Source organism: Diabrotica undecimpunctata, chromosome 9 (genome assembly GCF_040954645.1).
Source record: "Diabrotica undecimpunctata isolate CICGRU chromosome 9, icDiaUnde3, whole genome shotgun sequence".
In the NCBI taxonomy this organism is placed as follows: Eukaryota; Metazoa; Arthropoda; class Insecta; order Coleoptera; family Chrysomelidae; genus Diabrotica; species Diabrotica undecimpunctata.
The window spans coordinates 20,729,957-20,753,207 of record NC_092811.1 but is presented as its reverse complement, the minus strand read 5'-3'; the positions used below and the strand labels follow the sequence as shown (position 1 = coordinate 20,753,207).

General features: G+C 33.6%; 1 protein-coding gene across 1 annotated transcript in view; it reads left to right on the top strand.

Annotated features, from left to right (window-relative positions):
* RyR (Ryanodine receptor) overlaps positions 1-23,251 on the top strand; it is a 142,879-nt gene that overhangs the window by 28,659 nt on the left and 90,969 nt on the right. Inside the window, 16 exon segments of the mRNA XM_072542890.1 lie at positions 915-984; positions 3,204-3,403; positions 3,541-3,723; positions 8,309-8,480; positions 8,613-8,782; positions 9,027-9,151; positions 9,210-9,401; positions 12,349-12,518; positions 14,453-14,643; positions 15,119-15,259; positions 15,500-15,651; positions 19,706-19,847; positions 19,905-20,324; positions 20,473-20,713; positions 20,794-20,999; positions 21,275-21,431. Coding sequence (XP_072398991.1) covers positions 915-984; positions 3,204-3,403; positions 3,541-3,723; positions 8,309-8,480; positions 8,613-8,782; positions 9,027-9,151; positions 9,210-9,401; positions 12,349-12,518; positions 14,453-14,643; positions 15,119-15,259; positions 15,500-15,651; positions 19,706-19,847; positions 19,905-20,324; positions 20,473-20,713; positions 20,794-20,999; positions 21,275-21,431 — 2,932 coding nt within the window.

Genomic DNA, 23,251 nt, shown 5'->3' with positions numbered 1-23,251 from the left:
GATCGGCCTCAGGCAGATCTGATCATTAACAGGAACAAGCAGTTGATGAGGCTCCTATGGGAGGTTAGAATGAACTTCTGTAGTTCCATTAAACATTGTTTACTGAAGGGACCTTGTGGGTAAACTGTGCTAACGAGTATACCAAAAAATGGACTACTGGAGTGGTGAGAACTATGGAGGGCATGTGGGAGGGAGCAAACTTAAATATAGTTGATCCAAATTATATCCCCACCCACGTCTCCGAGAAAGAGACTAAGGAAGAAACCATCAGGAGCCGTCTGAAGAGGCAAAACCAAGACCTTAAGACAGAAGACTGGTTGTTAAAAAATCACAAGTTCGGGGAGGATGCGCATACCCTAGCCTATACGATTGACGAGGTCTCGTATAAAGCATTTAGGGCTTGTCATTTCAAGGAATATGTAAACCTTTAAGGCAGCTTTATAAAAAAACCAAGTACTTTCTGCTCCATTACATATGCAGGCAATATATCAACAAAAATAGTCAAACACATAAAAAAGAAAGGAATAACACCAGATTTCAAAACAACAACAACTTAAACAAATATATGAAGAACAAGACCAGAAAAGAACTTACACAGTGGTGTTTACAAAACTTAAATGTGGCGACTGCCCAAATACTTACATCGGTCAAACTGGTAGAAATTTTAACAAAAGGATAGCAGAACATAAAAGGGTTTTCAATAATAGAAAAACAGATTCTATGTATTCTACACTTCACCTTCAAGACCATGATCATTCTTTTAATGACCAATTTTCAATTCTTCACATTCAAAATAAAGGCCTTAAGCTATCTTGTAATTGTGTGGAAATTTTGAAAACAAAAGTTTTCAGTGTTTTATTGTTAGATTTAAAAAATCATTTAATTTTAATTTTCATAGGCTTTTTCATTTATAGATCTGAAGGTGAGAAAGTAAGGGTCGGTGATGACCTCATTTTGGTATCAGTTGCCACTGAAAGATATTTGGTGAGTATAAGCTTCATAAGTAGATTAGTATAAAAAATATACATTTCTGTGCAAAATGAGCTTACTTTTATTATTATATGTAATCTTAATAATAGATATAGATAAGTCATTGTTTGGTTAAGATTTCCTTCTATTTCATACAATTTGATACTCAAGAAAGAATTAAGATTTTTTTTACTCTTTTTACATTTGTTATGAGTTCGATATTTGTTCTCCAAATTCTATTCTCCGAACATTACAACTTGTTGTACCCAGAAGTTTTTTATTCTATTTCTTTTTACAGTAGGCACGTAACTTCGTTAATCTAAATAAACAATATTTCGTTTCATTTTTGGATACTGAGTTATCTGTCTAATATAATTGTTTCTTAAAGAAATTATTATAGTACTTTCCATTATTGTCTGGCGCTTGTCTACAGTTTTGTACTTAAAATTATTGGCTTTAAGAAATAATCGAAGTGTTTTTGCTGAACATGGGAGAATGTCATTTCGAACCAATTCACTGCGAAGGCTTTTACTATACAGCGTTCCACGTTAAGAAAATAACATTGCAGAGATAGGGCCATGTATTTCTTATGGACGATAGAAGCGCAGCGATGCCAGGATGAACACAAGCACGATTCAGGGTTGTATAATTTGTATTTTCGTTTTCACAGACATGAATTAAATTAATGTTTTTTAACGTAATTGACCAAAAGTGCCCATTAGAAACAAAAGATGAAAAGTACGGAAAATGATTTTAATTAAATAAATAGTACCTATTTACAAAAGATAATTTTATTTTATCTTATTTTAATTATATTAATGACAGTTTATTTGTTTTTCGGTAAGAATATCATATACCATGAATCATAGAAATCAGTAGAAAATATTGCTTAGTTAAATCATGCACTTTGCCGGCTATTAAAGATTTAAAAGCAAATAAACGGACCGCTTGGGATGCATATATCTAATTAATAATTGCAACTTAAAATAATACGGTGTGCGTATATCAGCGATTTTATGTCATTCTCTGAGATTACATACTGATAATAAGGCTTTGTGCTTTGTGGTTCTTCAGTTGTTATTCTAACTTTACAGAATAAGGTTACAGTTAATTGATAATGAAAATTCGAAAAATATATCGACAATCTAGTAAATCGCATGCCTGAGAGTTTTGGCAACACTGATCTCCATAAGCCTAATGTTATTTTTCTTAACTTGGAACGCTCTATAGTTGGAAAAATATTAGCCGCATATATTTTGTATATTCTTCTGGTTATAGGTTCAATTAAGTGCGGTTCTATTTATCTGAATTTGCCACAATCCTTTCTCCTCTGTCTAGAAGAAAATGTTTCTCCTATAATCTCGTAGCAGGTTGCTTTGGGCACGCTGGTTAAAAAACATGTTTCTGCAATTGTCTCTGATTTAGACAATTCAGAACACAGTCCTTCGTACACATGTTTTAGCATACGTTTGGCTTCATCAGAGAGGTATTGAAAATGTCGCTTACGTTCTACTTCACAGCTTTGTAAATCTTCCAATTGATTAGAGGGTTCCACTGGCTCTTCAGCTGCAGAATTATTATCACACCACGGACGCCACATTTTAAAAGTATCTTCGTAAAACCGACGTCGTCATAACCAAACTCACTTGCAGTTCACTATTTGAATTTTACTGTACGCTGTAGTAGTTCTAGTTATACTAAAAATATTCTTGTTTCGCAGAATCTGCTTTCGCTAGTTTAAAAATAAAATATTACTTATACGTACCTATCCAAGTGTAAAACACTGGACAGGGCAAAACGTGATTTTTCATGATAAACTATTTTATGATTTCGGTTGCTCAGGTAAATATTGTTATATCTTACTCTAAGGATGCATACGTCTGCCGATAAATGAAAACGAATTATGATTTGTCATAATAGCGATAACCGATGTTTTGATTGGCTCTTGGTCTACGTGGACTTCGACAGTTCGATGAAAACTTCAACTAGGTGACTGTCCATATTTTCAAACATAATACCAGGCACATCTGAATGTAAATATCGATGAGAATATTAAAACTTTATATTATTATACATCTCAGTCATTCATAATTTTGCAATTAATAACTACTCCTGGTAGAGTGCCTTTATTTTAATTTTTATTGCCTGCTTTTATTACAGATACATATATTTTTACACAGTCTCACTGAAATACGAGGCAACTGCACTGTTTATTTTTTTCTTTTGTTTTGTAGCACACGACGAAAGAAAACGAAATCTCCATTGTTAACGCCAGTTTCCACGTAACGCATTGGTCTGTCCAGCCTTACGGAACCGGTATCTCCAGAATGAAGTATGTTGGTTATGTATTTGGAGGCGACGTTCTTAGGTTCTTTCACGGAGGCGACGAATGTCTTACTATACCCTCTACTTGGGACGTAGAACCGCAACACAAGTAAGTATTTTTTAACATTATTTATTACTTTGAATTGCATTATTTAATACATGTACAAACTATTTCAATTTTTTCATTTTTAACATAGATTAAATATTGGTTCTATTAAGATTACTGACTGTTTTTTTTTGTTTTAGTATTGTTATTTATGAAGGTGGTAGTGTGATGTCCCAAGCAAGGTCTTTATGGAGATTGGAATTAGCAAGGACGAAATGGGCCGGTGGTTTTATAAACTGGTACCATCCGATGAGAATAAGACACATCACGACGGGCCGCTATTTGGCTGTTAACGAAAACAACGAGCTGTATCTAGTTAGCAGGTAAGTCTTTTAGTGTATTAGTATTTTCTCTTTTTTGTATGTTTCTTCTTGTATGTTCCAACTATTTCTGACACAATTTTTCAATTATATTGATTTTTGTGCAAAAATAAAAATGTATTCAAATTGTTACACCTTTTAAAAATTAAACGGTACGTCTCTGTTTCGCTAATCTATCAAGTTTTTGCGAATTTGCTGAAAAAGATCAGTTTTTACGTCAAATACATTGTAATAACGCATATATCTGTCATTTGTCAATCCCCTACAGATCCCCTGCAGTTCCATAACCACTTAATTTTACCATGTGTGACGACACCTCATTATGGATGCACTTTGATGTAATGTTTAGGCTTATTAACTCCATATTTCCATGATAATTAAATTTTTTTGTCATCTTCTTCTTCTTCAGTGCCTTATCCGGTCCGGATGTTGGCTATCATCAAGGCTATCATGGTTTTGTTGACTGCTCTGCGAAACAGCTCCGCTGAGGTCATCCCAAACCATTGTCGGAGATTTTTCAACCACGAGATACGACGGCGTCCCGGTCCTCTTCTGCCAAATACTTTACCCTGCATAACAAGTTGAAGAATTCGATATTTTTCTTCGTTCCGCATCACGTGGCCGAGGTACTCAAGCTTGCGTTGTTTTTTGTCATGCCTCTCAAAAATTATGCGGTGTAATTTTAATAGTGGTGTTGTGACAATTGAATATCAGCATCATCTCCTGTGTGTTTCTTCATTTAGTTGCTAAAATTCCGTCCACTAAAAAGTCCATGTCACTTCTTAACATTCTTTTATTATCAATTCGGCCTATGTTTACTCGATTGATCATGTAGGTTCCTAAATATCGAACTTAGTGCGTTTGGGTTAAACGAAGTAAAAGAATCTATCAAAGCATAGACACCCATCTGGTGACCATATGGTGTTTCTAACTAAAGTTTCTTCAACAGCTCCTTTTCCTAATTTTTCCTAAAGTTCCAATAGTTGGTACAGATTTCTCCTTCAGGTATATTATATACAGATTGAACGAATTTAAAACGGAACATACGGACATATTTCGGCTCAACTCCACTCTAGGTGGTTGGCCTACAAAAAGTTGTCAAATAATTATATTATAAAAATCCAATACTTCAGCGGGCTGCTGGATTCTGAACTCATTCAAGAACAAGTCAAAACTCCACCCAAACAGGTTGCCTAGAATCACTGTGAAAACTAGACTAAACGCAGTTATTATGCTGTCAAACCACCTATCGCTTCTTTATAGTCTAAGAGATAGAGCCGAAATTTTGAACTGATCAGTAATATGACATTTCTCTATTGGAATATATTCATTGTAACTGGGTTAAGACTTTGCCTTACAGGCGGACGCCCCTCGTGGTACAGGGGGTGGCTATACAGGGATGAAGTTGTATTTTTTTTCGGAAAAATTAACGATCGATAATATGGCTGAAAATTTGCCCAGAGTAAGATCTTGGTATAACTAGACGAAATCCCAAAGGGCGGACGCGAGAGTGGATACATAAGGGGTGGCGGACAGGGGTGAAGTTGCAAATTTTTTGGGGAAAAATTAACGATTAGTAATATGTCCGCCATTTTCATGGCTCATTATTTAGCCCCTAAAAACTCTAAATCCAAAAGGGCGGACAGCTGGGTTGGTAAAGAGAGCCATAAAACGGGGTCAAATGTACCACTTGCCTGCGCATTTTAGGTCTCGGTAACAATTTTCAAACTGATTTTATTATGATATTTTTATACCGATTGATTTGAAAATTTGTATGCTCAATTCTGTTACTATTCTGAAAAGCGTCCAGTAGAGTTTTCCTCAAAATTTTCCAAAAAATTTCCGTAAATGAAAATTTTCGTAATTTTTTGAGGTAAAATCTAATTTGTAGAATCCTTTCGATTTTCTGTAAGTTATACCATGATTTTTTTCCAAAAATTTTCAAACGATTTTTCCGATAAGAAAAAAAAATTTAGAAAAACTTTTCTAAAACATTTGATAAAACTCTACGTCATCGTCTGAATCTTTTATAGAATATTTTGTAGTTTTAAAATGATATTATGATAATGTTTTTTTTTTCAAACTAAAGTCATATTTACTTTACAAATCACATTTTTTTCTTAAATATAAATATTTAAGGAATTAATTTTTAATTGAATAAACGTTTGATATTAGAATGAAAAACAAAAAAAAAATATTTTCAATATAATAATCAATTGAAATTATCTAATGATTGATAAAAATTAATTCTGAAACCGGTTAAATAATTTTATTAAATTAAAGTAATTTTATAATGTTAACTATTGAATATTTTCGGTATAACAAATAGTAATTTTACTTATTTTTTATTACAATAAAAAGGTTTTTAAATTTATATTGCATAAATAATGGTTGTTCAGATATAAGAAAAATTTGATTTATTATTACATTAATAATCAAATACAAAATATATTATTTCTATTTATCAATAGGTAAAATTCAATTTGTAGAATTCCTTTAACATTTTACAAATAATTATTAATAAAAATCAATTTAATAGTGGAATTATAAATTTTTTAAGTTTTGAAATTTACTTTGTAGATATTTTCAATATTTTTTTTTTAACTTTCAAATTGATTGAATTTTTTTTTCATTAGTTAATTATAATTTTACAAATTCTGATTGGACATTAATTTTGCATTATTATTATTTAAAATATTAAAATAATAATGATGCGCATTCCATTTAGATCAGTAATTCTAGACGCATGCGCTAAATGTAATAAGTATCAAGGCGCTTTTATCCAACTTGGTGAAACTGACTTCGATTGTAATGAAGTTTTTGAAACCTTAGAAACTTTCATATGTCACTTATATGGAACAGGATTGACGAGAACAATTTCAAAAAAAAAGTAAACGATGTCAGATTTTCACTTTTTAACCGGTAGTATAAGTTGCATGATGTGAACGAGCCTTTAAAAAAAAAACTAAAAAATTTCAATGCTTCAAGCTTACCATCATGTCAAGATGAATTACACCAACATCTACTGCGAGCTCATTATATTTCAAATATTTGGACAAATGTTCATAAAAAAGTACCAACAGAATTTATTGTTGAAGAACATGGTTGGGAGCTTGAAGATGAAACATATAAATTCAAATGGTTTAGTGAACCTCAGATGCCAGAATCAATTCGAGAAGTAGTGATTGAAAATGAAGCAGATAATGAATGTGATATTATTGAAAGTGAAAGTGACGAAGATGATGAATGTGATGACATCAACGAGAGTGAGAAAAATGACGAAATTTTTAAAGTTTTTCTAAATTTTTTTTTCTTATCGGAAAAATCGTTTGAAAATTTTTGAAAAAAATCATGGTATAACTGACAGAAAATCTAAAGGATTCTACAAATTAGATTTTACCTCAAAAAATTACGAAAATTTTCATTTACGGAAATTTTTTTGGAAAATTTTGAGGAAAACTCTACTTGACGCTTTTCAGAATAGTAACAGAAATGACCATACAAATTTTCAAATCAATCGGTATAAAAATATCATAATAAAATCAGTTTGAAAATTGTTACCGAGACCTAAAATACGCAGGCAAGTGGTACATTTGACCCCGTTTTATGGCTCTCTTTACCAACCCACCTGTCCGCTCTTTTGGATTTAGAGTTTTTAGGGGCTAAATAATGAGCCATGAAAATGGCGGACATATTACTTATCGTTAATTTTTCCCCAAAAAATTGCAACTGCACCCCTGTCCGCCACCCCTTATGTATCCACTCTCGCGTCCGCCCTTTGGGATTTCGTCTAGTTATACCAAGATCTTACTCTGGGCAAATTTTCAGCCATATTATCGATCGTTAATTTTTCCGAAAAAAATTACAACTTCATCCCTGTATAGCCACCCCCTGTACCACGAGGGGCGTCCGCCTGTAAGGCAAAGTCTTAACCCAGTTACAATGAATATATTCCAATAGAGAAATGTCATATGACTGATCAGTTCAAAATTTCGGCTCTATCTCTCCGACTATTAGGCAAGCTCCTCTTTCCTTTATCTAAGCAGTCAGATGGATATTTTGAGCGGTGTTGCCAATCTCATTCCTCTAGATGTTTTTCAAATAAGGTGTTAACCATAAAATATTTACAGGAAAGAAAGGAAATATCTACAATACATAAAGTTTATTTTTGTTATTAGTCTGTTGTAGTAGATTGGTAAATACAATGAAAAATATAGGCAAATATCCGATTTATTTAAAGATACGAAGAAGATATAACTCTCAAAAAGATCCGCAAATCGGATTATTACACGGCGATTGGCAACATTGACTTTGGGCGGCGCTATAGACTTGGTGCGTCCTAAAAGGAGACAGATACTTGAACGATATTTTATACAATGTCTATCACCGGGTATGGATTTATTTTTGTATAAGTTTTATATTGGTCCACTATTTCAAATGCAGTTCAAACAGACATATATTAAATTGTATGTTCCCTTTTAAATTCGTTCAATCTGTATATATATATATATATATATATATATATATATATATATATATATATATATATATATATATATATATAAGCTACTAAAATTGATTTTTTTAGAGACGAAGCTAATACTGCGACCACGGCGTTCTGCCTACGACAAGAGAAAGATGACCAGAAAGTTGTACTCGAAGATAAAGATTTGGAAATTATCGGATCACCTATTATAAAATATGGTGATTCAACTGTCATTGTGCAACACTCAGAAACCGGCCTATGGCTTTCCTACAAGGTAATTATTCTTTTCATAAGTTCTAGATCTGCTCTATGAGAGAGCACATTCATAAATAAGTGAATTTTTACAATGAGAAACATTTTTTTTCATTACTTTAAATCAAGGAGACTAAATAACTTTCCTCTTTAGGCATATGAAACAAAGAAAAAAGGAGTTGGTAAAGTCGAAGAAAAACAAGCAGTACTACACGAAGAAGGTAAAATGGATGACGGTTTAGATTTCAGTAGGTCCCAAGAAGAAGAATCCAGAACTGCTAGAGTTATCCGTAAATGCAGTTCACTTTTCACACAATTTATCAAGTAAGGCTTTCTATAATTTAGTTTTTTTTATTGCGTAAAAAGTCTGTAATAGTTACAGAAAATCTTCAAAATATACTTTAAGATATTAAAATCATCTTGATTCGGATGTTTCCGTTAGTTTCGCTAATTCTTTGGTGTTCTATCTTTTCTGTGGTGTCGCACAATTTTAGTTTATCCTACCAGCAGCGCCATAAAAAATTTCTTTATATTTATAGTTATAACTTTGTAATATACATGTTTTTAGTGGTTTAGAACAACTCCAAAGCAACCGCAGGCACTCATTGTTCTTCCTTCACGTCAATTTAAACGAAATGGTTATGTGTTTAGAGGATTTGATCAATTATTTTGCCCAACCGGAAGATGATATGGGTAAGAATCACAATTACTAATATATCTAAGTATATTTAACTTAATATTTCTGTTTTAGAACACGAAGAAAAACAGAATAAACTCAGAGCCTTGAGAAATAGACAGGATTTGTTCCAGGAAGAAGGAATTTTAAATTTGATTCTGGAAGCTATCGATAAAATTAATGTTATTACTTCACAAGGCTTTCTGGCGCAATTAGCTGGCGACCAGAGTTGGGAGATGATTTCAGTATATTTATATCAATTGTTAGGTAAGTTTCCATGGCTTTTTACTAATAAATACTTTCTTATATACTATACTACTAACTACTACACTAGTGGCCAAAATTCTGGAAACTTTACAAAAATTATCGTTTTTTTAGCAAGACTCTTCTCATGATCATGATTTATATAGTTTACCATTACAATTACATTTTTATTCTATTGTTTTATATTCCTGCATAATATTTTATGTATTTCTCACTCTTTTTTTATTAACATCATTATTTAATAACATATGGAACCAGATTCAAGCGAAACGCCGAAAATCCGAGATTTGTGAATGGCAACATTGGCAATACTGTATTGCGTCAGGGTTTTGCTCGTCAGTCAACAACCCAACTGAAAGCGGTTAGGTGGCCTTTAGTACAGTTTCGTGCGGCTTCCAGTATTTATTAGTGACATCAGGTAGTTGTTACTAAGGTGATATTGTTTAATTGTCGGAGAGGCAAACAGAAACCCAAAACGTGTTGATTGGTCGCCAGGAAAGAGAGCCAAAGCAATTATCCTTCGAGAAGAAGGTTACACTTATCAAGAAATAGCAAACAAATTGGGTGGTGGCGCCACAAAATCAGGTATAATGAAAGTTTGCAAACGTGGAACGACAAAATCAGCAAAAAGATCTGACAGAAAACCCAAAGTTAGTCACTACGATGTGCGTAGAATGTGCCGACTTTCTTTAGAAGATCGTCGCAGATCCGCAAAAGATATTAACGGTATTGTCAAATCAACTGGATTACAAATATCGGACCGCACTATCAGAAGAAAGTTGTGTGAAAATGGATTGCGAGCACGAATTCCTAGAAAGAAGCCGTTCCTAAACAAAAAACAGGCAAAAACGCATTGATTGGGCTTTGGCACACAGAGGGTGGATAGAAGAACAATGGAGTAAAGTAATTTGGAGTGATGAAACCAAAATCTCGATCTTTGGGAGTGACGGAGTGAAGTTTGTTCGCCGCCGACCGGGAGAAGACCTTTTGCCCCAGTGTACTACAGTCGCTATGAAGCATCCTGTGAGTGTCATGGTATGGGCTTGCATGACCACTAATAGAGTTGAACGTTTAGCAGTAATAGAGGGAAATATTAATGCAAAAAAATATCAGGAAGAGATACTGCAAGCCAAACTGCTGCCGACTATTAGAGATTTGTTCAAAGGGGATGCCCAACAATGCCCAACTTCAATAAAATGAGAAAGGTACTTTGTGCAAGAGAACTAAAATTGGACTTAGAGTTAGGCTGGCAAGGTGTTATATTTTCTCGACTCTGCTTTATGGGATATAAGCATGGACACTTAACGCGTCGACTGCTAAAAAGTTAGAAGCATTTGAAATGTGGGTGTATAGAAGAATCCTGAAGATATCATGGACCGAGCATGTAACAAACAACGAAGTCATGAGAAGAATCAACAAAAGAATGGAAGTATTGGAAACCATCAAGACACGAAAGCTGCAATACCTAGGGCATGTTATGCGTAATGAGAGATACAACCTACTTCAATTGATTATACAAGGGAAAATCCAGGGCAAGAGAAGTGTAGGAAGAAGAAGAATCTCATGTTTGCGTAATTTGAGGGAATGGTACGGATGCATATCAATTGAACTATTCAGAGCAGCAGCATCTAAGATCAGAATAGCCATGATGATTGCCAACCTCCGTCACGGAGATGGCACGTGAAGAAGAAGAACAATGCAGCTTCCAGCAGGATGGAGCGCCTTGTCATACGGCTAAGACTTCCATGGAATGGTTGAGAAACCATGATGTTACTGTTCTGCCTTGGCCTGGAAATAGTCCCGATCTAAATCCAATAGAAAATTTATGGTCAAGGCTGAAAGTCTTGGTATCACGCCGAAACCCAAGCAAGAAGAGAGAACTGATAGAAGCCATTATTCAAAACTGGTTTAGAGTTATTACACCAGAAGATTTGGCTCGTCTCGTCAACTCCATGCCTCGCAGAATTGAGTCTGTCCTAAAAAACAAAGGTTATCCTACCAAATACTAATTTTGTTGATAATAATCATTGTACCATTTTTTTTAAACATATCTACTAATAGCTAACGGCTGTTGTTTTATTTATTTTTAAATTTTTAGAGGATTTTCCCCTTTAAAATAGATGTTAAATATTAAGTAGAAGCATAAAACGATGTAATAAAATTATAGATAAACTTATAAATAACATAAGTCTTGTGAAAAAGACTAATAACTTTTCGAAAAGTTTCCAGAATTTTGGCCACTAGTGTATAACTACTAATGCTACTAACAGATACTTTCTTTTGAAATAACGTAGGGCTCGATTTAATGTATATAAAATAGAGGCAGCACTACCTAAGGATACTGTAGTTGTGCTAAAATGGGGATCTGTTATTTTATTTAATACTAGCGGACCAACTCGACATCGAGTTTTTTAAATGAAATTTATATTTTTCGAGAAAAATTAAGAGATCAATACAAACAATATAAGCAAGAATATACATAACATTCATCAATAATAATGCAAGTAAAAAGTGTATTAAATATCACGAAATATTTCGTCGAAAACAATGTTTTTTGTTACAATGTTATCATTTAGCAGTTAATTTTGCATGCTGATCACGAATCCGGTGTCAGATTTGCTCTATCTTGACGTTTTATGCGCGTTTCGGGTCACTTCCGGTGTCGGATCGCAACCGGAAGTACATATTTAGATTCGTCTTGACGAGACCTTTCGATCCATATATACATTGTGGGGTCTAAAACTTAAAGTAAATTTTAACTTTCGGTCATCTCAAAACCGGAAGTGAATTTTTGTACCTAAAGTATATCTTGACAATCTCATACGTAATACTAATAATATTCCGAAAAAATATTTTAATTATCTAATATGGTTTTTGAGTAAAGTGGTGGACAAGAAAAGGGCTTAGCGTTTTAGTATATAAGATTTCAAGTGGAAACTTTTTGTTGTAGCTGCAATTATTAAGGGAAACCACACTAACTGTGCACAATTCGCCAATTCCAACCGCCTGAATTGGCTGTTTTCTAGATTGGGGTCTCAAGCGTCCGGTGAAGGTACTGGAATGTTGGACGTACTTCACTGTGTCTTGATTGATTCTCCTGAAGCTTTGAACATGATGAGGGTAAGTACGTTTTTTATTTCTACCAAAAAATTTTAAGAAATTAACTTCATAAAATTATGTCCGTTCAATATTAGGTGTAGCTATTATATATTATTCAATATAACGTATAGCAATTTTCATATAAAAATGCTTGCACGTCATTCAAGATTTACGACGTCAGAACCCCACAGCGTTGCCAAAACATCAGAATAGTTAGTAAGTGAGGAATTTTTAAAATGCCAACTATTTGTCAAACTATTATATTAACAGTAAATACACTTAGTTTTAAGATTACTGCAACACACTAAAATACATAAGAAAACATTTTAATACAAAATTATATATTCTAAATTTTAAACTTACCTCTTTTAGGGCTTTAATAGTAAAAACGTCCCGCCATTATTTCTTGTTCAAAATAATCTATCTTATATATGAAAGCTTATCAGCTTTCTACAGACTATTTATTTGTTTTGGCATAGCACAATCACAATACACAACAATAATTAGTTTTTAAAACTATTAATCTAAATTTAATATGTATTTATAAATACAATTTATTAATATATATATATTAATAATATTATGATCAAATTGTGTAAGAAATCAAAACATAAACAAAATTCTTACTCTAAAAAAGCGGCAACACTTTATACACTTTTGCCACACGCTGAACTGTCAATAAAATTTGAAGTATTCACGTATCAGTTGCGTACAATTGTCTAATCTATTTAATTAAAATTATTATTTTGTGGAATATTAGACTTACAGAGTTATTTCATAAAATTTATATTATTAATAATAACAAATATTTTTGGTTATTTAATCAATATAATTCTAAAATTTCCAATATAATGATGAGTATCTTTTTCTGATTATTACACCATGTTGACGCCTATGAAAGATCGAGCAGTTCCGTATGGGTTTCGTATTATTAGCTGTGTTAGGAAAATTTGGACTCTAAAGTTGACGTTCTGGAAATTTTAAATATAAGTGACGTCATCATCATCAGTGGCGTTACAGCTCTTTATGAGCCAAAGCCTTCTTCAGAACAATCCTCCATTCGCCCCTGTCTCTGGCAACTCTTCTCCATGCTCTAATTCCGATAGACTTCAAATCATTTTCTAGGTTGTCTTGGTACCTAAGTCTCGGTCTTCCTCTTCTTCGTTGTCCGATCGGACCTCTTCGGTCAAAAACTTTTCTGACTATGGCATCTTCCTCTCGTCTGATTACCTATCCATCTGAGGCGTGCTACCTTAATGAATTTTACAACGTCAGGTTCTCCAAATCTTCTATACAACTCAAAATTGTAACACCTGCGCCACAAACCTTGTTCTTTTATGCCTCCATATATTCGTCTTAGTATTTTTCGCTCAAAACGTTTGAGCAATTCTTTGTCATTCTGTGTTAGTGTCCAAGTTTCTGAGCCATATGTTAGCACTGGTCTTATTAGTGACGTCACTTTATATAAATTGTAACTTGCAAGCTTTTTTATATGAAAAATACTATACATCCCTCCTTTATCCCTACAACGAAAGAATGCTAGAAGTCTTTGTATGGCAGCTCCTTCAGTAATCGAGCTGTCTTCTTTTTCATTTTTAATTCACTAAAATGTTGTTCCTTTTATGCTGACTCTAACTTAACAAACAGTTAGTTATAAGTCGCATAGTGCAAGATCCTGGCAATAAGGCGGGTGGTACAACAATGGAACGCTGCATTTATCTAGAACTCTTGACAGACGATGCGGAATGTATCAGATATATTCAGAGTACTAATTTTTTTTTTCCATATCGTTTGGCCGTTTTTAAGGCGGAAAGTGAAACCACGAGGAAAACGCACAACAATCATTTTTCTTATTCAAGTGACTTCAAAGCATGTTGAAGTACTATGATGTTCAAATACTATACTACAAATATTTTTTATTTAAATAGATTAAAAATATGTATTTTGTCTTTTAGGATGAACATATCAAAGTTATCATCTCTCTTCTTGAGAAGCACGGAAGAGACCCGAAAGTTCTGGACGTCCTCTGCTCTCTGTGCGTCGGTAACGGAGTTGCGGTGAGGAGTTCACAAAACAATATCTGTGATTATTTGTTGCCTGGAAAAAATTTACTACTTCAGACACAACTAGTTGACCACGTAGCAAGGTTTGTTCGATTTTATGAGTGTTTTATGTGACAATTAAATTTATTTTTCAATAAAGTATATTTGTTCTGATTTAAATGACTAAAATTCTAAGAAATGATTAGGTAATTACTAAGAATTAAATATTAGACATCTATGTATCTATCTAAAAGTTTACTTATGGGAAATGTGCGTAAGGGGTACATCTTTCTGTCTTCGGATTTGTCTTTGGCTTACCACAAACTGTTAAGGCCCTAGTAAGGTGAAACATGTCAGAGTGTGGCAGAAGCGCAGACCTGGATAGAAACGACTGAGCTTTCATACTTTCTAGATGTACTAATGCGATTTATAAAGCGAATTACAGAAATTTATTTGTGAGGTACTTTTCGCCACTGTTTTACAACAGCATATTTGTACGCTTAAGACAATACCAGATCTATAAGCTATCAAAATATTGCTTTGTGTATATTTTTAATTATATTTCAAATTATTTTTTAGCGTTCGACCAAATATCTTCGTAGGTAGAGTAGAAGGTAGCGCAATATATCAAAAATGGTACTTCGAAGTTACCGTCGACCATTTAGAACAAACAACACATATGACGCCACATTTAAGAATAGGATGGGCCAATTCTAAAGGGTGAGGATAATATTCAGATTTTTGTTACGAATTTTGAGTCTGTCGAATAACTACCTCTTCTTCTTAGAGTGCCGTCTCCCTACGGAGGTTGGCAATCATAATGGCTATTTTTATTTTTGAACTTGCTGCTCTAAATAAATCAATCGATCTGCATTGATACCAATCACGTAGATTCTTTAACCAAGTACCTCATTAAGTGCTTATTGTTAAATATATTTTCTTTTATTCTTGTTATTTCAGGTATATACCTTACCCTGGAGGTGGCGAGAAATGGGGTGGGAATGGTGTAGGAGACGATTTATATTCTTATGGTTTCGATGGTGCCTATTTTTGGACTGGAGGAAGAAGTACCAGAGTTATGTATAGCATTTCAGAACCTTTTATCAGAAAAGGTAAGTCAACTAAACATTTTCTTATTATTTTTGTTTTGTTTTGTAATTATTTTTGTTTATTTTTACTGCAAAGTAGATGGGGCAACATGTATGTATGTACAGCGTTAACAGGCCTTTTAGGCCCATTGCTGGATGGATAATTTCCTTCGTTTTCTGTTCTTAGCTATCTTAGCTCTGACATCTTCCATCACTACGTCTCTCCATTTTTTTCTTGGTCTTCCTCTCTTTTTTTTGCCCTCTCCAAGCAATATTCTTGACTAGTCTATTACCTTGCATTCTTTCAAGATGACCGAGCCATTCTTGTCTACGTTTTTTCACCACTTTTGTTATTGTAGGGTTAGCATACAAATGGTACACTTCTGCATTAGTTCGTGTTCTCCATTCTCCCTCCACTACTTTTCCACCAAACATTCTGCGAAGTATCTTTCTTTTTTCCCGTGCTTCCAATGTGTTCTGTATGGTTTTGTTCATAGTCCATGTCTCGGCATAGTTTTGTATACTCTTATTTTAGTATTACGAGATATATCTTTGGCGTTAATTATTTTGCTCATGGCTCCACCACATCTGTTGCTCTTGGTCAGTCTCAGGTTGATTTCAGTTTCTTCCTTACATGTCTGATCAATAATATCCACCTTCTCTGTCTAATATCCACCTTCTCGAATTCTATAACTGATCCATACTCCACCTTCAATTTAAAGGACCCCCTGGTGTTTATTCCTTTTTGCTCGAGATCTCCATGTACTTCGATTAAGTCAATAAACGTATTTTAACCTTTAATTGTGGCTTATTCGCATTTAAATAGTAATTACTTTAAAATGCCACAAGAAAATAGCTTCAGAACAATATTAACTTTCGGTCGCATTTTAGAGCTTTCCTGAATAAGTCTTTTTACTATATTTGATAGTTCTTTTCCACTTCTTGCAATGAGAACCACATCATCAGCGTATGCTAAGCATTGGTGCTCCTTGTATAAAATAGTTCCGGACCTATTTATTCCACTAACGCTTACATTTCTAGAACTATATTGAATAGCAATGTAGACAACGGGTCTCCTTGGCGAACACCTTCTTTCACTTCGAATTCTTCTGAGACTGTACCGTTGCATTCCACGGGGCAACATAGCAATCCGATTCTGTCAAATTGGAAATTTGCATAACGATCCTGCCTTTTTCTCTCCAGGTTTATATTAGGTATAATATATTTTCCCCTGGTAATAATTCAGGTTTTGTGAGTTTAGCGTCATTTTGATCTTGTTTGATGTCCACCAGGTAATATGTAATTTTCATTCTAGTTGAAACAGTGGAAGGTTGCTTTTCTATGCTGTTGTGTATGGACAGGCAGCTTAAGTTCATCGATTTAGTTTTTGTGAGTAAGAAAGAGAATTAATATAAAAAAAACGGGTGTGGCAGTCCAGTAGGACTGCCGGCAGAAGTTATACTTCTATACACGCGTTCGCCGTTACAAATTTATATGGGAGTCAATCTGCACAATCATTACATATGTAATGCTATGGATAAGAGAGAGCAGAAAGAGAAACAGAATTAGGTATATATCAATCAATCAATCAATCAATAATGTCTTTATTTCCCATTAAAAAAAATACAATTTTGTCTTTTAGTGACATTTGTTCTCCTTGGCACATGCCATCAGGAGGGTTGGCAAACTAATATTATTCCCTAATTAATATACAAAAAATTACACTAAGGCTCATTACATCTAACAAGTTCATTAAAATTAATAAAAAATAAATTAAGTAAATATTCATATAAATGTTAGTAATAAACTAAATGTGCATATCCTACTAAGTAGCACTTCGCACTAGACTAAACAGTAATAACAACGTATAACAGTAAGGTATATATTGCATTCAAAATGATTGAATGTGTCCCTTAGGGGTGGGGGTGAAAGCTGTTGATATAATAATAATAATAACAAGATAGTCAAGATAGACAAGACAGATAAAAAGATAATAGCTATTCGCAAACAAATTCAATTTGTTGAATTAGGTATATAGGTATATGGTGCATCGTTTGCTGTATATAAACAACATTTGACCTGTAATAGGAGTATAGTAAATAAAGTATAGGGAATAAAGGAAGAAATAAAGGAAAATATATCTTCTGTCTCTCTCTTACCTATATCTTACATATGTAATGGTTTTGCCAATTCACTCCCGTACAAATTTCCGAACGTCGAACGCGCGTATAGAAGTATAACTTCAATAATTCGCGAATAATTCATACTTGTGCAAACATCCAGCGGATGGACTTGGTTTGAATAAGGCATGGGCATAGAGAGATTATGTATGTAATGATACAAAATATTAAAAGAAATATATTTTTTACACAAACACACAAACAAATTTTGTATAGATGAAAGTTAGTGTACGGATGGTATATTACGGGGGTAAATGAGAATTGAACTGAAATAATTGAAAATTTAACTTGAAAAATAACAATCAAACAGTATTTAGTTGAAAGGAAAGTTCAGTGCCAATTATTTTTGGAAGAAAAAGTGTAAAACAAAACAGAAATAAAATCAAATGGAATTTGAAGAAAAATGACAAACATCTGACGATATAACTTTATACAACGTACTATATAGTATTTCGTTGCCGGTCCTACTGAACCTACATACTTTTCTGAGCTAGGTTTTGTTCAAACAAACCTTAAGCTATTTTTAGATAATACTGCGACAGCGCTGGATGAGTGAGATTACTGAGATAAGTCTCATAAAGTAAACTTCCGGAATGGATGCAATCAGGTAGGGGAGCGTCCAATCGTGAATTGCCGTGAGTTATGCTCTCGCTTCGTGGCTAACGTTCACACCCGAGATGGTTACTCACACCCACGACAGGTCATGCCTTTTTGTTGATTGGGCAAATAATCCCGGATTTCCAATAAGTAATACTCTTTATTGCTAGGTGTTCCCCCATTAATTTTGTAGCGTAGATGGATATCATAGTCATCTTGGCATACAAATTTATATTCAAGGCCAAGTCGCTTATGTCGAAGAGAGTGGGCGTAGTTCTTTCAACCATATAGAAGTTGTGTATTATTTTTCAACTCCAAGTACAATATATTAGAATTTATTATTATTGTTGGGCGCCATTTATTCTCGTAGGGAGAACGAGTAGATAGAAGAACATTTTACGATAAAACTATACTTTTATTATTTCTTTGTAATGAACAAAAACATTATTAAAAGATTCTAGGTTAAAAAATTACGTCATTCCAGAAAGATAGTAACATACCAATTTGTGTTTACAGTATTCAATTACCATAAGAAAATGAATTTATATTTTATCCCAAATTTCGAAATTCGTTCACATAAAAAAAATACTGTTATTTATTATCTAGAATATCTATTATAATTAAAATAATAGTAAAGCACTTCACTGTTTCTTTTTAAGTTCGTAAATATTCCTCGCTTGAGAATAGAGAAAAAATATAATAAAAATTGGTACAACCTGAATTATCCAATAGCTGGTAATTGTGAAGAAAAAGATATTAATTGTTTCTTTTCACTCTCTAAGTAGTTGACCAAATGAAACCATTGTGTACGAGTCCATTTCATATCATTATATCACACCATAAAGAGATACTGGGCTGGGATTAAAATACCATGTCACAACTCCATATTTATATTACCTCGGTCCAAACATATTTTATCAATATTCTAGCCTCTCTGATGGGTCTAAAGACCAACTGAACAGATTCACGTCTTAGCGACTTGGCGTTCTGCGAGATAAAGGGAGGGAGGATGCTATGATGCTAGAAATTTTCGCTGGGAAGCGATACGAGTGACAAGTTAACAAACGGTCTCATCTAACGGATATATTAGGAATCACGGTAGGGTCCTTGAGGTATTTAAAAGTACTCGGCAGATAGATGGCGGGAGCAATTTTATTAAAAAAAATTTAATCGAAATTATAATGAAATTTCTGAAACTTTTGAAACGATTACAATTTCACCAGTTCGGATAGAAGATCGTCTAATCTTAGTCGTTAAGCGACTTACAATAAAAGATATTAAATATTATCCGTTTTTTACAGGTGATGTTATTGGATGTGCCTTAGATTTAACAATCCCCATGATCAATTTTACATTTAACGGAGTGCCAATCAAAGGAAACTTTCGCAATTTCAATCTAGACGGCATGTTCTTCCCTGTAATCAGTTGTTCTTCCAAACTAAGGTAATCAAATTTGTACTTAACAAAAATAATTGACTATAATTAATCAAATCTTTGTAGCTGTCGCTTTCTACTAGGAGGAGACCACGGTAAATTAAAATACTACCCCCCAGAAGATTTCTCCCCTCTGGTAGAAAGCCTGTTGCCCCAGCAAGTGTTGCTGCTTGAACCGTGCTTCTACTTCGGCAACATGGCCAAGAACGTCATTGCGGGACCACTGTACGTAGAAGACGACACTGCTTTCGTGCCGAAACCTGTCGATACTTCCATGGTGAGCCTGCCGCCTTACATCGAGTCGATCAGGGATAAATTGGCGGAAAATATCCACGAGATGTGGGCTATGAACAAAATTGAGGCTGGATGTCAGTGGGGGGACTACAGAGACGATATGAGGATGATCCATCCATGTTTGGTATGTTTCGACAAACTGCCGGCTGCTGAAAGAAAATATGATACCCAGTTGGCCGTTCAAACTCTAAAGTAAGTAGAAATATATTTTACTTTATTGCTAGAGGAAATTGCCGAAGTATACAACATAATTACTAGTTATGTGGTTTCAAATATATTTATATAATTTGTTTATTGATACACTTTTGGTAACTTTTAATTATTTTCATACTTTATTTAGGACAATTATTGCCTTGGGTTACTATATAACAATGGACAAACCACCATCAAGAATTAAAACCATTCGACTCCCGAACGAGCCCTTTCTGCAAGCCAACGGGTACAAACCAGCTCCTTTAGATCTCAGTGCCATAACGTTGACGGCAAAGTTGGAGGAGTTAGTCGACCATTTGGCTGAAAACACGCATAATCTTTGGGCCAAAGAGCGAATTCAGAACGGTTGGACGTATGGACTGAATGAGGTGAGTGCAGTTGATATATATGTGTAACCTATCTTAATAAATTTAAATCCCTTAAAAATGTTTAACATACTTTTTGTTAGGACCCAGATATGTTCAGAAGTCCTCACCTCGTTCCGTATGGGAAAGTGGACGATGCTATAAAAAAAGCCAATAGAGATACGGCTTCGGAAACAGTAAGGACCCTTTTGGTGTATGGTTACAATCTAGATCCACCGACAGGAGAGCAACAGGAGACTTTGTTAGCCGATTTGAGTAGGACGAGACATGTGGAATTCAGAACTTACAGGTATAATAAGAAAGGTTTAGTGTGGTGTGTACTGTGTCTCATAATTAAGTTGACATTAATTCATATCTAGCTACAGTATTTGAATCCAATATACTAAACAACATCTTTTTGCTTTATTTTTATATTTAGTTATGTTTATATTGTTTACTTAAGTTTAATATATTGTTTTTAAAAACAAAACTTGTTTAAACATATTTTTCAAAGAATTGTTTCTTTTATAGTATTATAAATCTATTTTCTAAAAATCGTATTATTATCTTTAAAATAAATTTTAGGGCTGAGAAAAACTACGCCGTTGGTTCAGGAAAATGGTACTTCGAGTTTGAGATCTTGACAGCTGGGCCAATGAGAGTTGGTTGGGCAAAAGCAGATTGTGCTCCGGGATGTATGCTCGGCTCAGATGAAAATACATGGGCATTTGATGGATATAATGTAAGTAGAAACGATTAAAATTTATGCTACTTATGATCAGTTTTTTTTTAATTTTATTCGGAAAGTGTTTTTAAGAAATAAATATGAAGCAGTTTCTTATATTCTACATATTTGTTTGTATAATTTTTCCAAAAACAAAACATCCTGTATATGATTGTCTTTGAAAAATTAAATGAGCGTGTTTTATTAGATGAAAAAATATCATGCTGGAACATTTGAGCCCTTCGGAGTCAAATATCAAGTTGGCGACGTGATTGGATGTTTTATTGACATTACAGATGGCAATATAAGTGAGCTATACACATACGACCAAAATGTGATGAATTTGTTTATGTCTCCATAATTGTTTTAACACTGTCGTCTTTACTACCTTTTTTGTATAACTGTTTGATACACACACACACACACACATTAAACTGACAGCACAATCAGTGGAGAACATCATATGCGATTCTAATTATCTCTCTTTAATGTAAAATTATATTATATTATTTATATATATATATATATATATATATATATATATATATATATATAATTAAATGTAAAATATATAACAATTTATCTATTGGCTTATTCCCATTAAAATAGTAATTACTTTTACTAAAATGCCACAAGAAATTAGTTTCAAAACATCACTAATATTTTTCAAGACTTTCCAGCTTGTTATATGAGTTGTTTAGTACGAGGTTAGTATATCCTACATCAGCACAATGGAAGTACCTACTCACATTGCCTAAAAGACAATTATAGCTGCAAAACATAGAATTGTTAAAAGTTTTATTTAACAATCCTTTATAAAAGTTATAAAATCAAAAATACCCTTTCAGGTTGTATCACAGAAAGTGTCCGGACTGAAAAGTCCACAATCAGGTATTACCTTATCCACAAGCCATTAAATATCTGGGTAAAAACTCAATAGCTGTTGATGGCTTGTCTGGCCAGCGGAGATTGCAGGAGCCTTTGGGCAGTGTCTGCAAGAAGGGGGTTGGCCACCCCTGTGGCAGATAGGTCTTGTTCGTGGTAAAGAAGGGTAGGAAAAAGAAGCAGCGACCTCTGGAGGTCGAGGGGTGGCGTACAAGAAGTGCGAGGGGTAGAAGTTGTGTTATTGTGCTTTTGTTTAGATAATTGATGATAATAGTGCGGGACGTCGTTGAGAAGGCGATGCCAGGGGGATTTTGTGTAATTTTTTGGTAATAAAATATTAGAAATGAGGAAATTAGGTAGCAGAGCCTATTATATTATGAAACTGTGTCATACATTTCGTTTTTATAGTGAGAATAGCAACGATTACTTTTTTTTTAAAGTACTAAATAAAATTTCATTTACATTTTCATTTTCATTGTACAAAATATTTGAAAATGAAATGAAAACGGATAAATCTACATTCCGATTCATCTGCATAAATACACATGTTAATATTATTTCATAGTATTAAATTTCCGAAAAAATGTATCGAGCATGATGTGAGGTTTGTTATATACTTAGTAATAAAAAGATGCAGAAAATACAATGACCCTTGATTACAGGAAATGCTAATTAAGCTGCACATGGCAATAATTTTATCGTTAGCAACAGGTCAGGACTAAGGAAAATCTTTGAAGACTGATATACAGCTCAAATTATGTAAATTTCACAAAAATATAAAATTATAATTTTGAACAAATGTAAATTATAGCAAGGTAGTATGCTATTTTCACAGCATACAGTATACAAGGAAGGTCTAGATATAGCTCTCAACAAAGAAAAAAATATATATAATAAAATATGTGTATAAGATGGAAGGCAACCGTAATACGTATTTCTGACTATTGGTCGTC